We start from the raw sequence: 16,399 nt of genomic DNA, 5'->3' as shown, positions 1-16,399 counted from the left end.
TCTGAGGTTAAAGGGGTCACCGGGCAGAACCGGCTGACCGGGACGAAGCTTGTTCACCAAGTTGCCTGTGGGAACCAGGCTGATACACACTGAATGCGATGAGGAATATTTGCTGAGAGATGAACGTCATAAAAGAAGAGACAGATCATTCTGCAATCATTGCCGACCCCCCCCCCCCCCCCCCCCACTTCCGCCAGCCTCTGATTGATGGCCATCCCTCTCTCCACACGATCGTTTAGGCCGGGTTCATTATCCGCTTGACCGAGCCGGTTGGAAAGCTGAGGTGTGCTATTTAATCAAATTAGCGGCATTATTACAAGCGACCCAGCATCCCCCTGACCATCTCTGCACCCCCCCCCCCACCCCCAGCTCCCCCAGCATCCCCCTGACCATCTCTGCACCCCCCCCCCCACCCCCAGCTCCCCCAGCATCCCCCTGACCATCTCTGCACCCCCCCCCCCCACCCCCAGCTCCCCCAGCATCCCCCTGACCATCTCTGCACCCCACCCCCACCCCCAGCTCCCCCAGCATCCCCCTGACCATCTCTGCACCCCCCCCCCACCCCCAGCTCCCCCAGCATCCCCCTGACCATCTCTGCACCCCCACCCCCACCCCCAGCTCCCCCAGCATCCCCCTGACCATCTCTGCACCCCACCCCCACCCCCAGCTCCCCCAGCATCCCCCTGACCATCTCTGCACCCCCACCCCCCCCAAATTAGCGGCATTATTACAAGCGACCCAGCATCCCCCTGACCATCTCTGCACCCCCATCCCCCCCAAATTAGCGGCATTATTACAAGCGACCCAGCATCCCCCTGACCATCTCTGCACCCCCCCCCCCCCACCCCCAGCTCCCCTCCAGCTCCCAATCCTGTTTTCTCTGCAGTCCCACGTCACACTGCGGGACATTGCTGGCGGGGGGTGGGGGTCGGTGGTCGGGGGGGGGGGATGGGGCTGTAATCGTCTCTCTCCCCGTGCTGACTGAGGGACTCGCCTGAGTGCGGCAGAGACTCTGCTGACCGCAAGCACACCGCATACTCTTCTTCCTGCCGTCACGAGCCATCTCTCGCCTCCGTGCCACACCAGTCACACCCCTGAAACAATCTCACCTCTGCCACACCAGTCACACCCCTGAAACAATCTCACCTCTGCCACACCAGTCACACCCCTGAAACAATCTCACCTCTGCCACACCGGTCACACCCCTGAAACAATCTCACCTCTGCCACACCAGTCACACCCCTGAAACAATCTCACCTCTGCCACACCAGTCACACCCCTGAAACAATCTCACCTCTGCCACACCAGTCACACCCCTGAAACAATCTCACCTCTGCCACACCAGTCACACCCCTGAAACAATCTCACCTCTGCCACACCAATCACACCCCTGAAATAATCTCGCCTCCGTTCCACACCAATCACACCCCTGAAACAAGTGGGAGCATCTCACCTCTGCCACACCATTCACACCCCTGAAACAATCTCACCTCTGCCACACCAGTCACACCCCTGAAACAATCTCACCTCTGCCACACCAGTCACACCCCTGAAACAATCTCACCTCTGCCACACCGGTCACACCCCTGAAACAATCTCACCTCTGCCACACCAGTCACACCCCTGAAACAATCTCACCTCTGCCACACCAATCACACCCCTGAAACAATCTCACCTCTGTCACACCAGTCACACCCCTGAAACAATCTCACCTCTGCCACACCAATCACACCCCTGAAACAATCTCACCTCTGCCACACCAATCACACCCCTGAAACAATCTCGCCTCCGCCACACCAATCACACCCCTGAAACAAGTGGGAGCATCTCACCTCTGCCACACCAGTCACACCCCTGAAACAATCTCACCTCTGCCACACCAATCACACCCCTGAAACAATCTCGCCTCCGTTCCACACCAATCACACCCCTGAAACAAGTGGGAGCATCTCACCTCTGCCACACCATTCACACCCCTGAAACAATCTCACCTCTGCCACACCAGTCACACCCCTGAAACAATCTCACCTCTGCCACACCAGTCACACCCCTGAAACAATCTCACCTCTGCCACACCGGTCACACCCCTGAAACAATCTCACCTCTGCCACACCAGTCACACCCCTGAAACAATCTCACCTCTGCCACACCAATCACACCCCTGAAACAATCTCACCTCTGCCACACCAATCACACCCCTGAAACAATCTCACCTCTGCCACACCAGTCACACCCCTGAAACAATCTCACCTCTGCCACACCAGTCACACCCCTGAAACAATCTCGCCTCCGTTCCACACCAATCACACCCCTGAAACAAGTGGGAGCATCTCACCTCTGCCACACCATTCACACCCCTGAAACAATCTCACCTCTGCCACACCAGTCACACCCCTGAAACAATCTCACCTCTGCCACACCAGTCACACCCCTGAAACAATCTCACCTCTGCCACACCGGTCACACCCCTGAAACAATCTCACCTCTGCCACACCAGTCACACCCCTGAAACAATCTCACCTCTGCCACACCAATCACACCCCTGAAACAATCTCACCTCTGCCACACCAATCACACCCCTGAAACAATCTCGCCTCCGCCACACCAATCACACCCCTGAAACAAGTGGGAGCATCTCACCTCTGCCACACCAGTCACACCCCTGAAACAATCTCACCTCTGCCACACCAATCACACCCCTGAAACAATCTCGCCTCCGTTCCACACCAATCACACCCCTGAAACAAGTGGGAGCATCTCACCTCTGCCACACCATTCACACCCCTGAAACAATCTCACCTCTGCCACACCAGTCACACCCCTGAAACAATCTCACCTCTGCCACACCGGTCACGCCCCTGAAACAATCTCACCTCTGCCACACCATTCACACCCCTGAAACAATCTCACCTCTGCCACACCATTCACACCCCTGAAACAATCTCACCTCTGCCACACCAGTCACACCCCTGAAACAATCTCACCTCTGCCACACCGGTCACGCCCCTGAAACAATCTCACCTCTGCCACACCAATCACACCCCTGAAACAATCTCGCCTCTGCCACACCAATCACACCCCTGAAACAATCTCACCTCTGCCACACCAATCACACCCCTGAAACAATCTCGCCTCCGCCACACCAATCACACCCCTGAAACAAGTGGGAGCATCTCACCTCTGCCACACCAGTCACACCCCTGAAACAATCTCACCTCTGCCACACCAATCACACCCCTGAAACAATCTCGCCTCCGTTCCACACCAATCACACCCCTGAAACAAGTGGGAGCATCTCACCTCTGCCACACCATTCACACCCCTGAAACAATCTCACCTCTGCCACACCAGTCACACCCCTGAAACAATCTCACCTCTGCCACACCGGTCACGCCCCTGAAACAATCTCACCTCTGCCACACCATTCACACCCCTGAAACAATCTCACCTCTGCCACACCATTCACACCCCTGAAACAATCTCACCTCTGCCACACCGGTCACACCCCTGAAACAATCTCACCTCTGCCACACCAGTCACACCCCTGAAACAATCTCACCTCTGCCACACCGGTCACGCCCCTGAAACAATCTCACCTCTGCCACACCAATCACACCCCTGAAACAATCTCGCCTCTGCCACACCAATCACACCCCTGAAACAATCTCACCTCTGCCACACCATTCAGATCGCTTGCTGCTGACGCTTGCGTTCGGGTCCTGCATTGCTGTTACCTGCTGCAGCGCAGACCGAGGGAGAAGGTTCTGAGGAAGGCAGCGTCTCCAAACCAGAGAGTAGCGTCAGGCTCTGCTGGAGAGGGGAGAGCGGGGCCCAGGATGGATGGAACTATCAAACCCGATCAGGATGCCCTGATCTCAGCAGATCATAGTGCTACGGAGAAACAGGTCATTCGGTTGGTTCATGCAGGTCAGTGGCTGACAGAACAGTGTAGCTCCTCCCATTACAGGGTTCATGAAGCCTTCCATGGTTCATGCTCTCCTCCCTTGTGGGATTGTCACTCGGCAGTCGATGTTTTACCACAGGCTTCCCTTAGGAAACAGTGCAGAGTTCAAAACGGCACCACCATTACCATTTGGCACGAGGGTTCCTCCAACTCCCTCAGCTCCGCCCACTCGCCCTGAGGCCGGGGAAGCATTGGCCACAGAATCAGCGCGAGAATCGCCACACGGCATCAGAAATCCCGCGCTGAGAGAAACTGCGTCACAGGAAAAGTTCTGTCTGCTCACCACTGTCGCCATGACGTCACACAGCCACGGCGCCCGAGAACAGGCCCCGTCAACAAGCCTCACAAAATGATTTACAGGAGCTGTAGGAAGTGGGAGAAATTCACACAAAACAGACTCCCTAGTGACAGGCCCACTTCACGCCCGTGATGTGACAGACTGCCTTAATACACTTCCTCCCGGGGGAGCGGAGATGGGGGGGCAGCGGGTTCAGGAGCTGCGCAGGATCAAAAGGCCGCAGGTTGAAATGCCAGGTGTGGAGCAGCCGTTGCTCCCCGTGAGTTGGGGGGGGGGGGGGGGGGGGGGGGGGCTGAATGTCCTCCAGTGAGCGTCCAGCTGTGCAAATGGACAATCTGGAGAACCAGGTCATGCTGGGCCTCTGTTTACCAAGCCAGTGAAATGTGCTGTGTGTGTATGTGTGCGTGCATGCGTGCGTGCGTACGTGTGTGAGTGTGTGTGTGTATGCGTATGTGTGTGTGTGTGTGTGCGTGTGTGTGTGTGCATATGTGTGCGTGTGTGTGTGTGTGTGTGTGTGTGTGTGTGTGTGTGTATGTGTGTGTGTGTGTCTATGTGTGTGTGTGTTTGTGTGTGTGTGAGTGTGTGTGTGTGTCTATGTGTGTGTGTGTGTGTGTGTGTGTGTGTGTGTGTGTGTGTGTGAGTGTGTGTGTGTGTGAGCAGGTGAGGATCAACAGGAGCTGCTGTGGCCGCGGGGGGAAGGTGCTCGCTGCTCTCCCAGGTGCCTATGAGGGGGGCGGGGCCTGTGAGGGGAGAGGGGGCACTAAATTTGGAGGTTAATTTGCAGTCCGATCACGAGCTGTGGAAGCCCCCAGAGACCTTGTTACATCAGGCTTGGTGGAGGGGCACGTTCTCGCGTGACGAGGGGACCTGCGCTCACTGCTTAAGCTTCCTCCCCCTCTTTTCTGCATATCTCTCTCCTCCACTACGTCTGTCCCTTTGTCTCTCCCTCTCTCTCTCTCCCTCGCTCACTATCTCCCTCTCTGTCTCTCTCTCTCTCTGTCTCTCTCACTATCTCCGTCTCTCTCTGTGTCTCTCCCTCCCTCTCCTGTGGTTTTCTCTTTCATTTACCTGTCCCTAGCCTTGAATCAATCCCTCCTTCGCTCCCCCCCGTCACAGTCCCTGCTCCCTCCCTCCCCCGCTCTCTCTCTCTCTCTCTCTCTCTCTCTCTCTCTGTCCCTCCAGCTCCCTCTCCTCCTCTCCTCCTCTCCCACTGTCGTGCAGTAATGTTCCTGCTCTTCACCTCCCTCCTTTCAGCTGCACCCCGGTGCTGGTCTGTGCCCCCTCGTCCCGGGCCGTGCTGGGTGCCCCGCGGGGTTACCCGTGACCCCGACGCTGTTCGGCAGAAGGGCAGATAAGAGACTGAAGGTAAGCGTGCCCGTCCGCCTGCACACAGAGGGGACACAGAGAGGGAAGGGTTAGCCGCAGCAGCCCAAAGCACAGGCTGCCTCCTGAATTATTCAAACACGCAGAATTTTGATACTCTGCTTATGTGGCGAGCTGTGCTCTGTGGAGCCACGAGTTTCCAAACCGAGGGGGTGTGTGAGTGCGTGCGGCAGCGTGCTGTCTCTGCTGGTGCATCCTTTCCCGTCCTGCCTGCGCACGGACCTCCTCTTATCTGCGCACTGTTTCGCTGAAATCGGGTTATCCTGGAGCCTTCTGTTGTGGGTGATCTGTTATGACGTTTTAATGTTTATGGACTACAGAGAATGCAGAGTCAGTTTTTATTAATATCAGTTCTGCCTCCCCTTTCCTTCTTATCTCCATCATTTTCTTCAATATGTTTATACTTATTGCTTTGGCAGAGTGATCTGTGAGTTAAACAAGCCAGTTATTGGAGATATGAAGACGCAAGCCTGGAGTATGTCATTTTAATGTTGGCAGACTACAGGAAATTCAGGGGTCAGTTTGGAAATATGAAACTTGAGAGGAACACTCCTAAAAAGCCTTTGCAGATTTTTGCTGTTTGTCTTAGTGATGGAGCCTGGTTGTAGCTTGTAAGCTGTAGTAGTTCAGATGACAAAGTGCTTGCTGACGTTTGGAGGGCTGTTTTTTCAAGCATAGCACCAAAGCTGAAACCAAGAAACCCGAACTTGCGCTTGTGCCCTCTGGCCCAGAACCTGTTCTTCCTGGATATGAAACAGGGATACTGTATGTACAGGATGTCTGAGCCACCTGTCCTTGAATCCTCTCCTCTCGCCCTTCGCCGGCGTTTTGGGTGTACAGGGCACATGAATAATTGAGAGGGCTGTGGGACAGACACAGAGTCCGCCTGAGCTCCACTGAGCTGAGAGCTGCGTAGATACCCTGCACTCTCAGCCAGCTGCCAGCCGCTGGGAACCCCAGCAGTTCTTTAATTAGGGGGTGCTTTGTCAGTGCGTTCCGACATAACTACATCACATTAAACACTCCTCCTCTTGCCCTAGAGGCACTGAGGAAGTGCTTTTTGTTTTGTTTTGTTTTGTTTTTTTCCTCTTTACAGCATGCATTATTAAACGGGTGCATCGAAAGAGGATTAATTTTCCTCCATCAGATCCATACAGCGGACGCCCCTCCCCCAGGCGGTGAGGGTTTATTCGGCGTGAGCTTTCCCGGAGGGCTCCGCAGTTACGCACAGTTATGTCACAGTCACCCAGAGCTCTGGAATGGCTCTCTGTCAGAGACACAGAGAGAGAGAGAGAGAGAGAGAGAGAGAGAGAGAGAGAGAGAGAGAGAGAGAGGGAGAGGGAGAGAGAGAGAGAGAGAGGGAGAGAGAGGGGGAGGGGGAGGGAGAGAGAGGGAGGGAGAGAGAGAGAGTTAGAGAGAGAGAGAGTGAGAGAGAGTGAGAGAGGGAGGGAGAGGGGGAGAGAGAGTTAGAGTTAGAGAGTGAGAGAGTGAGAGAGAGTGAGAGAGAGAGAGAGAGGGAGAGAAGGAGAGAGAGAGCGTTAGAGAGAGAGAGAAAGCACTAATGAGTAACCAGGTCTACAGAGACAAGGACCCTGTGGGGCAGAACTGAACAGAGTGATGCTGCAGTCCCTGACCCAGCCAAACCCGTTCCCCAAAACAGCGCCTAAATAAGAGACCTCTACTGGAAACCAAACACAGGACTAAAGCTGCAACGCAAACGTCAACGCTATCAGGCCTTCATCGGAGCACAAAGAAGGCCAAATGTCTTTAGGCAAAAAAAAGAAAGAAAAAAATACAAACCACACACATAAAAACGTAGACATAAACATTCCAGGTCTAAAAAGGTAGATATATAAACACTCCAGGTTACCCAGAGAGATAAGGCTGCACAGCTGCTGTTATGCTGCTGAAAATAAAATATTAAAAATAATGACCAATTTTAATAAGATTCAAGAAAACAACTTCAAAATGTACCAATCCACACTCCCTACTCCCTAAACTATTGGTAGAGAATGAAAAACTGTTTTCCTGGCAATATGCATCATTCTGCTATAACCTGAGGGACAGTGTGTATGCAAACTAATGAAACAATATGTTATTACTGTGGTCCATAATGTTTGTTAAATTGTATATATTGTTTGTTAAACTAAATGCTTTAGGAGCGCAATTTGGTTATCACCATGACAACGTCCTCTGACTACATTTGAACTGGAGTGAAACTGAGACAACGAGAAGCAGAGGGAGAGAAAGAGGGGGAACTGTGGAGTTTAACCTGGCAACAAGTGAGAAAGGAGAGAGAGAAAAGAAGGGGGGGAGGAGACGATGAGCAGGCCAGCGGGGCTCCTTTAGCTCTAGCTGTGCTGTTTCTCGGTATTAGCGTAGCGGTCCCGGCGACTTGCAGGGAGTCCTCGCTGAGAGTTAGCCCCGAGATTGATGTTACTGCTAAAAGCAAAGCGCACGGCTCCGTCTCTCACAGATACGGCTCGGCATGTAAAGGACCAAGCAGCCTTTTGAGCACTGACTGATGATGGAATTTGCTGGAAAGTGCTAGTGATTTTGTGTGTCACCCACCCCAAATCAGCCCTCATCAGCGGTCAGCTCAGGAGCCGTGATTGATCATTACTCGTTAGATGCAACTCAGAGATGCCGGAATTGGCTGAATTAAATAAATAAATCTGGCCGGATTGTTGGTAGATCCTGAACCAACAGAGACCTGATCTGCATGCGATCAGTCACACAGATCCCTAGAGAGAATACGCTTCCACGGAAATGTTTACCGTTACTGCAGGAAACGCGGTGCTTACATAACAGTGTGTGATGTGATAACATTCTCCTAGAACGAGTCCTGTGTGTGTGTATATTAAAATATGAACCCCCCCCCCCCCCCCCCCCCCCAAACGTAGCTCGGGAGATTTGTTTTTTGTCTGAGGAATTGTCTCTTGCGACAGTGGACATTAAATACGTCAGGCTGAGATTTAAAGATTGCTTCGGACAGGGACCTTCCCTGAGAGGTTTGGAGAGTTATGTGCTGCCGTTACCTTCATGTTCTAATAAGTACCGCTGCATATTACCACATCCATCACAGCACAGCCAATGGGAAATAAGCACATAACTCAGAAAAAAACGGCACGGACACAATAAGAGGCCCAGTATCGCCCCCAGTGGGCCCCCCAGTCCACTCCCCCTGGCCGTGTCATAATACCCTCTGACCTCTCGTCCCCTAAAAAAGTCTCAGAATGAAGTTAATGAAAATATACTCACAATTTTAGAGCAGGCGCCTTGTCATAATGTCATATTTAATTACTATAGTATACTATACTATATATTAGCCTACTATTAGCCTATACTATATTAGCCTACTATTGAATATACATAAACTGCGAAATGCAGCTATCCACACAGTTCGAAGCCGAATTAATTTCCTTTGAACTTTATGTCCTTAACTTTGACAAATAAATGCGAGTTACTTTTTTATAATGAAAACATGATTTTCCTCAGTTTTAGACAGTGCCAACCGAATTCACCAAAACGAAGAAAAAACTAACAGGTCTAATCGTGAGTCGAAGTGCAAGACAAATGTTGACTGAATTCAGGCCGTTCCGGATTTTTCGTGATTTTGGACACAGGGAAGTTGCATAGATGTTTGTCTCGCTTAGTTTCAGGCAGTTTCACGCAGGCAGACAGATCTTTCATAGAAGAAACATCCCTCTTGAGTTGGAGAAGGCGCAAAAAGACGCGGTATATGCACTTAACACTTGCCGCGGCTCCCTCTGCGTACCGGCTGACGGTTTTTGCAGAGCTAAGCAGGAATTCCCTCTGCAGGCGGCGCGCAGCGCAAGCGTTCGGTTACGTGCAATAAAGCGTGCTGCACACCATGCATGGGCGCGCGGTGGTGCGCGAGCAGTTCGTATTTATAGTCTTTTACTGGTATGATTATTAACACAAGCCGATGGGAGCCCCACGGCCCGCTTTTTGCGTAGCGAGCCTTGTTACTGGGTTGTTTCAGGAAAGAGGAAAACAGGAAGACGCGCGCGCAGGTGAAATGGGGAGATTGAGCGATAGGTCGGCACGCGAAAGGCGGATTTCGCGGTTTTTTTCCTGTCCATCTGTTGTTATGAAGAGCGCTGTAATTACCTGCCTGCTGCTCTCAGCTCCCCCTCGCTGTCCGTTTCCTCATTAAAACCCTTTGCCCTCAAACACACTTACTTCTCTCATCCCTTTTACCTGTCATGTCTAAACGGTGGCGCTCTCCTCGCGGCGCGCGAGAGACAATAGCTAATGGCTCGCGTCGGTCTCCGCCTGTGAATTATGACATATTAAAAACCATCTGAATCTCATCTCACGCCCCCGCAGCCCGCAGGGACAGGCGCGGCCGTTGCCACCAGCAGCAGCACTGCGTAGAGACTGAGACATGCAAGCGTCGCTCATGCAGGTTAATGCTAAAGGAGGAAGTAAGCAGTTCCAGGCCATTAACAGATGCATATATACACACACACACATTTGTTAACATATACATTTGTTAAATCAGTATGAATAAATATAAGTATGAGCAATCATGTATAATTAAATGTGCACTGTATAATGCATGGTGTGTGCTTGTGTGTGTGTGTGTGTGTGTGTGTGTGTGTGTGTGTGTAACATGGCATAAAGTCTGATATTTCCGTAGTCAGTGTTTTTTACACAAGCGTAGGGGCTGAGTATCTCAGCTCGTATGGCAGAGGTTGGGGCCACTGCTGTTGCTCTTTCGAGCGAGATATTCAATCTAATTCACTTCAGTGTATACCCAGCTGTGAATGCACAAAATGTTAACTGAGTCAGACACCCAAGCATAAGACCATCTGTTAAACATAGAAAAAAGGTTAGAATTAACAATGCAAATAATGTGTTTATTTCCTTATTTACTTATACATTCATTTGGCAGAAGTTCATATGCAGAGTAATTTATGCAGCTGACATGGCCAGTGTAGCGGGAAGAATCGCAAGGCTCATAACTGGAGGGTTGCAGGTTCGAGTCCTCAGTGGTGCACTGCTGCTGTACCCCCAGGCAGGGTACCTAACCCAAATTCTTTAGTAAATGTCAAGCTGTATAAAATGGAGGCCACATTAGCTAGTGTGATAATGTTTAATTAACTGTCTGTATGAGGTGTTTATCCCTCTGCATTTCATACTGTGGTTTAGCCCTTGGAAACTGGACTGCAGACACAGGTCACCTGTCTTTTTCACGTCTGCTGTCGGCAGTAGATCCAGAAGGCACTGTGTGTCTGTGTTATTATAATGCTCCACTGATAACTGAGATCACACATCACAGACAATCACAATCATTTCAGTTTGGAAGTAAAGCATGGATTCTCTCCACTTAAATGGATATTGGAAGATTCATTTTTATACTATCAAACAGACAGTTCTTTTTCTTATTGCATCTTTCTAATGTAAATACAAAAATGAGGGTATTACCCATTTTAACCCCTTTTTGTCACATTCATGTAGTCATATCACAGAATGTGTGAATGAAAGGAAGCCAGCTTCATAAAACACACAAAGTCACTAATGCGAATAAATGTACAAGGAATGGATGAAATTAATTTATCTGTCTGTGTTCAAAGTTGGCGTTTGAACAGGAAGTGCAGTAGGCAGACTCCAGTGTAGTAAAACTCGGTGCATGAAACGGTCCTAGCCCTGTGTTGTGTGGAGCATGGCTGCTGGCAGCAGTTCTGATCCAGGGTCAGTAGGGAAAAGCCCTTGACAGTCCTCTGCAAAGGCACTGACTCCATTCGTCATGGGGGATGCGGGTGTGTGCCTGTGACAGCACTCATCCTGTTGTCTCCAACCTTCTCTCCTGGGGCAGGGCAAACAAAACAGCCATGATCCTCTGGACCAACGCCACAGTGCCCAACCCCCTAGAGGAGGCCCAGAGCACCAGGGAGGTGCAGAGGTCCGAGTGCGTCCTGGGGTTCATCCCTGTCATCTATTACAGCGCCCTCCTCTGTGTGGGAGTACCAGGTACAGCGTGTTTCATGTTTCAGTGAGAGGGGTGGGGGACTGAGTGTGTGTGTGTGTGTGTGTGTGTGTGTGTGTGTGTGAGTGTGTGTGTGAGTGTGTGTGTGAGTGAGTGTGTGTGTGTGTGTGTGTATTGTTTTTGTCCCAGACTGAACTCATTAAGTAAATGAAAGCAGCTTCTAAATCTTCCCCAGTGACAGCATGTCTGTCGATCTGGGGGGGCGTAGACAACAGATTCATTAACAGTTAATTACTGGGTTAATTATCAGGTAGGCGTGTTGCTGTGGTGATGGCAAACATTGTCGAGAGATCCCATAATCCTCTCCCCTCGTCTAACACAATCGTGCCTGTTCCAGTCCCCCACCCCGTTGATATCCCATAATTCTCTCTGCTGGTGATTTTCTCGCTGTGGTTGGGGCCTGATTGATATCCCGCTGTCATGATCACCCCGATCATGTGACCAGCACTTCCTCTGCTCAGCGCTGGGATCTTATCGCCACGGTTACACTCCCCAGCGCTCTATCCATCACTCAGAAAATTACCCCCTGCGACATCTGAAACACATTGTTACGGAAAAACAAAAATATCTTGATGTCCCTCATTTGATGAGGCTAATCATTTGATAAGGATGGGTGTGTAGTGATCTGATGTTTGGGGGGGGCGTGTTTCAAGGTCGTCTGGGGTCAGCTGTCTGAGCTGAGCCTTTCTGGATCCGGGATGACCTCTGCAGGTCACTAAGGACAAATATCAGTCTGTACCCGACCCAGGGGGGCTGACCGGCGGCTAAAGCTCTCCACTCTCACTGGCTGTTTGGGTGTGAGAGGTCCTTTTGAAGAGCTGCCAATCATTAAAAGCACCCGAGGGGCCGTCGCCGGATCAATGAGAGACAGACAGGGAGGGGGAGAGCAGGCCCTGCTGTCTGGGTCACAGTGTGAGACGCTGGGAGTGAAGCCGCATGTCCTGCCCCTCAAATGGCCCTTTCACTCACCGCTGAAACCGCAAGACTAAATCCCAGATTTTGTAACTCAGTGGGAATAGCTCTTGAATTTGTGAGCTGTAGATGCCCCCAGGGACTCTCCTGTGGTGGTGGAGTTAGAGGATACAGACACCCTCCATGCATAGGTCTTCATTCAGTCACTATTTGTCCTTAACTATGACTAAAAAATAAAGTAGGTTAAGGTAGTAAGGTGTTTCATTTTTCTTTAAAAACATATAGATCACCGAAATTGTTTAAATATATTACGTTTTTATTGAAATGTGTAGACTCCCTCCCTCTCTCTCTCTCATTCACTCTCTGTTTCTCTCTCCCCGTCTCTCTCGTTCACTCTATCTCTCTCTCCCCCTCTCTCCCCCTCTCTCTCTCTCTCCCTTTCTCTCCTTCCCTCTCTCTCTCTCCCCCTCTCTCTCTCTCTCTCTCTCTCTCTCTCACTCTCTCCCTCTCCCTCTCTCTCTCTCACTCTCTCTCCCCCTCTCTCTCTCCCACTCTCACTCTCCCACTCTCTCACTCTCACTCTCTCCCTCTCTCTCACTCTCTCCCTCTCTCCCCCTCCCTCTCTCTCTCCCTCTCTCTCTCTCTCTCTGTCTCCCTCCCTCTCTCTCTCTCTCTCTCCCTCTCCCTCTCTCTCTCCCTCTCTCTCTCTCCCTCTCTCTCTCCTTCCCTCTCTCTCTCCTTCCCTCTCTCTCTCTCTCTCTCTCTCAGTGAACATCCTGACGGCGGTGGCTCTGTCCCGGCTGGCGTCCCGCACTAAGAAGGCACTGTATGTGTACCTGCTGGCTCTGACGGGGGCGGACATCCTGACGCAGCTCTTCATCATCTTCGTGGGCTTCCTGCTGGAGACGGCGGTGTTCCACCGGCAGGTGCCGGAGCTGCTGCTGCACTCCGTCAGCATGCTGGAGTTCGCCGCCAACCACGCCTCCATCTGGGCGGCAGTGCCGCTGACGGTGGACCGCTACGTGGCGCTGTGCCACCCGCTGCGGCACCGGCGCATCAGCTACCCGGCGCGGGCGCGGCGCGTGGTGGGCGCGGTCTTCGCGCTGGCGCTGGCGTCAGGCGTGCCCTTCTTCTGGTGGTCGGACATGTGGCGGGCGAGCCACCCGCCCACAGCGCTGGACGGCGCGCTGATCTGGACGCACGTCACCATCATCTACTTCCTGCCGTGCGGCGTGTTCCTGGTGCTGAACTCGCTCATCATTCGCCGGCTGAGCGCGCGGCAGCGTCAGCCGCATTGCGGGGAGGAGCGCCGGGCCCCGCCCCCCCCCGCGCCGCCTCGGCAAGACCACAGCCATGCTGCTGGCCATCACCTCCGCCTTCTCTGTGCTGTGGGCCCCGCGCACGGCCGTGGTCATCTACCACCTGTACGTGTCGTCCGTCTACAGCGACTGGCGCGTGCACCTGGCCTACGACCTGGCGAACATGCTGGCCATGCTCAACACCGCCGTCAACTTCTTCCTGTACTGCTTCGTCAGCAAGGCCTTCCGTGCCGCCGTGCGGGACGTGCTGCTGCTGAGGGCGGGGCCTCTGCACCCCGGCCACGCCCCCTGCCACCAGCCCGTCCCCGCCCACGCCGCCTCCACCTCCTCCCTGTCCAGCGGGTCGAAGCGGACCCAGCGGGACACCACGCCCCTACCCCCCCGCAGGAACAGTGTGAGCAAGTGACCTGCTGCCCCCCCCCCCAACCCCGAAAAACAAGCACTTAGAAGGTGTGGCCACGTTTTGCCACTAGCAACTAACCCTGGATCAAAATCAAGATTTTACACCACATGGTTGAGGTTAGAACTGAAAGGGGTGGCCAGCTGACCTCAGATCAGTTGGCAAGGGCAGAAAGTACCTGGACACACTGAGAACCTCAGTTCCCCAGCCTGTGTTTTCAGCTCGTGCCAGGACACAGACCCATCCCTGTCTGTTACCTGTGGGACTCAGGTGGATGTTTTTAAAATATTGATGTCTTATTTATTTCATAGTTTGTGGGGGCCGTCATCAGAAAATACAATGTTTGTATTTGTGCAACCAGCTTGATATGTAAAAATGTGTTCCTTCCCCTTTTATTTCTGTTAATGAGTGACCTGTGGCTAGATATTTTCATAACTTAAAGAAAAAAAGGTATATATAATGCACTGTATATACATACACACTCAAATGGACACTGTTGTGCTTTTAGCCGTGTTTGTCCTGCTGTGAGTATATATATGACATATGGATCTTAGTGCCAGGCAACTGTAAATGCCGCAGGAAGGAGTATTATGTGAAGCAATACCCGCTTTATGAGTTATTAATTATCATTCTCCATTCCATTCCTTCAGATGATCAGCCATTCAGTAGCCTATACAGCTCTGATATACGGGTATCCCTGCTTCCTACAGCAAACCTTTACATCTCAAATTTTCAAAATGTATTTTAATCTATCAATATTCAGATCAGGAATTTACATATTCTTTTATGGACACCAAGCATTGCAAATGAACTGAGTAAGTGAATAATAACATTAGAGAGACTGGCTCCTGACTGTAATAAATCAACACCAGATTCTCACAGGGAAAAAGATCATACATGCTCAAACATGAAAATGGGATTTAGTTCTCATCACATCTCAAAATATGTCCTGTGTTACAAATCCATCAGTTATTGTCGGTTTCATTACATTACATTACATTCATTTAGCAGATGTTCTTATTCGGAGCAACTTCCCACACAAAAGAAGAGAAGTGTATCCATTCAACTTGCATGAGCAACAGTGTCAGAGCAGGGTAACAACACTCCCAGACCAGTGAGTGTGAGCACAACACTATTCAAGTTTCATATGTGTAAGTGTACACATATATTGTGTATACGTGTATATATATATAGAGATAAAAAGGGTGGCAGTGTAGCATAGTGGTTAAGGAGCAGGACTCGTGACCAAAAGGTTGCAGGTTCAATTCCCCGCTAGGGCACTGCTGTTGCCTTGGGCAAGGTTCTTAGCCCACAAATGCCTCTGTAAATATCCAGCTCTATAAATGTATAACATTGTTAAAAAAACTATAACCTATGTAATTTGCTTTGGGTAAGAGTGTCTGCTAAATGACATACTGTAGCCTGCATTTTACAGATCTTTCAGACGGGATGGTCAGAGGGCCATTCCTTCCAGTTGTCACATGGAACAATCTCCATAAAATCTTCCTGTAGGGCACGATCTCCAGGGGTTACAACTGTACAAGAAAGAGAGAGACAGAGAGGGAGGGAAAGAGGGAGATAGGGAGAAAAGAGATGAGTGAGTGAGGGAGACAGAGAGAAAAGAGGGTGACAGGGGTTTCCAAGTGAGGATTACATAACTCCACCATCGGAGAGTGAGGCTGCCTCGACTGAGGCCGATGGGGAAGCGCATATTTCACAGTCAAATGGCGTGATATTAGCCTGGAGAATGCGGCCAGTCGCGCAGCGACGCTCCGCACTTCATCTCAATGGCAGCGAGCAAATAGGAGCCGTTTGCCCTGATGTTTACTCTGCGAGAAACGCAACCGCAGGGAGCTTTACGTGAAAGCAGGCCTTATGACCACTCAGACCAAAGACCCTGTAATACAAACACTCTGTCCTCTGTAGTTTCTGCTCTGCTAAACAAATGAAACGGCCGCCTGCCCGACAGAGACAGATATATTAGCTGGTGCATTTCCATCTCACACAGGCCAGCCCTGCAGCAGACCGCCGTCTCTGCTTCAGCGGTTTATGATGTGCAAAATCTCTCTTTTCACGCAGAGCTCCTTCATTCGCAGAGCTGTCTGCA

General features: G+C 51.4%; 1 protein-coding gene across 1 annotated transcript; it reads left to right on the top strand.

Moving 5' to 3' along the window:
- The first annotated feature begins 5,508 nt into the window (after nt 1-5,508).
- gpr142 (G protein-coupled receptor 142) lies at nt 5,509-14,298 on the top strand. The gene is given in 4 exon segments (XM_036533692.1): nt 5,509-5,627; nt 11,491-11,645; nt 13,342-13,879; nt 13,881-14,298. Coding segments are annotated over 3 exon segments (1,095 nt in total). The 5' UTR covers nt 5,509-5,627; nt 11,491-11,506.
- The last annotated feature ends 2,101 nt before the right edge of the window (nt 14,299-16,399 follow it).

This window comes from Megalops cyprinoides, chromosome 1 (genome assembly GCF_013368585.1).
Source record: "Megalops cyprinoides isolate fMegCyp1 chromosome 1, fMegCyp1.pri, whole genome shotgun sequence".
Classification (NCBI taxonomy): domain Eukaryota; kingdom Metazoa; phylum Chordata; class Actinopteri; order Elopiformes; family Megalopidae; genus Megalops; species Megalops cyprinoides.
The sequence above is the reverse complement of the archived record's forward strand: the minus strand, read 5'-3'. Positions and strand labels throughout refer to the sequence as shown.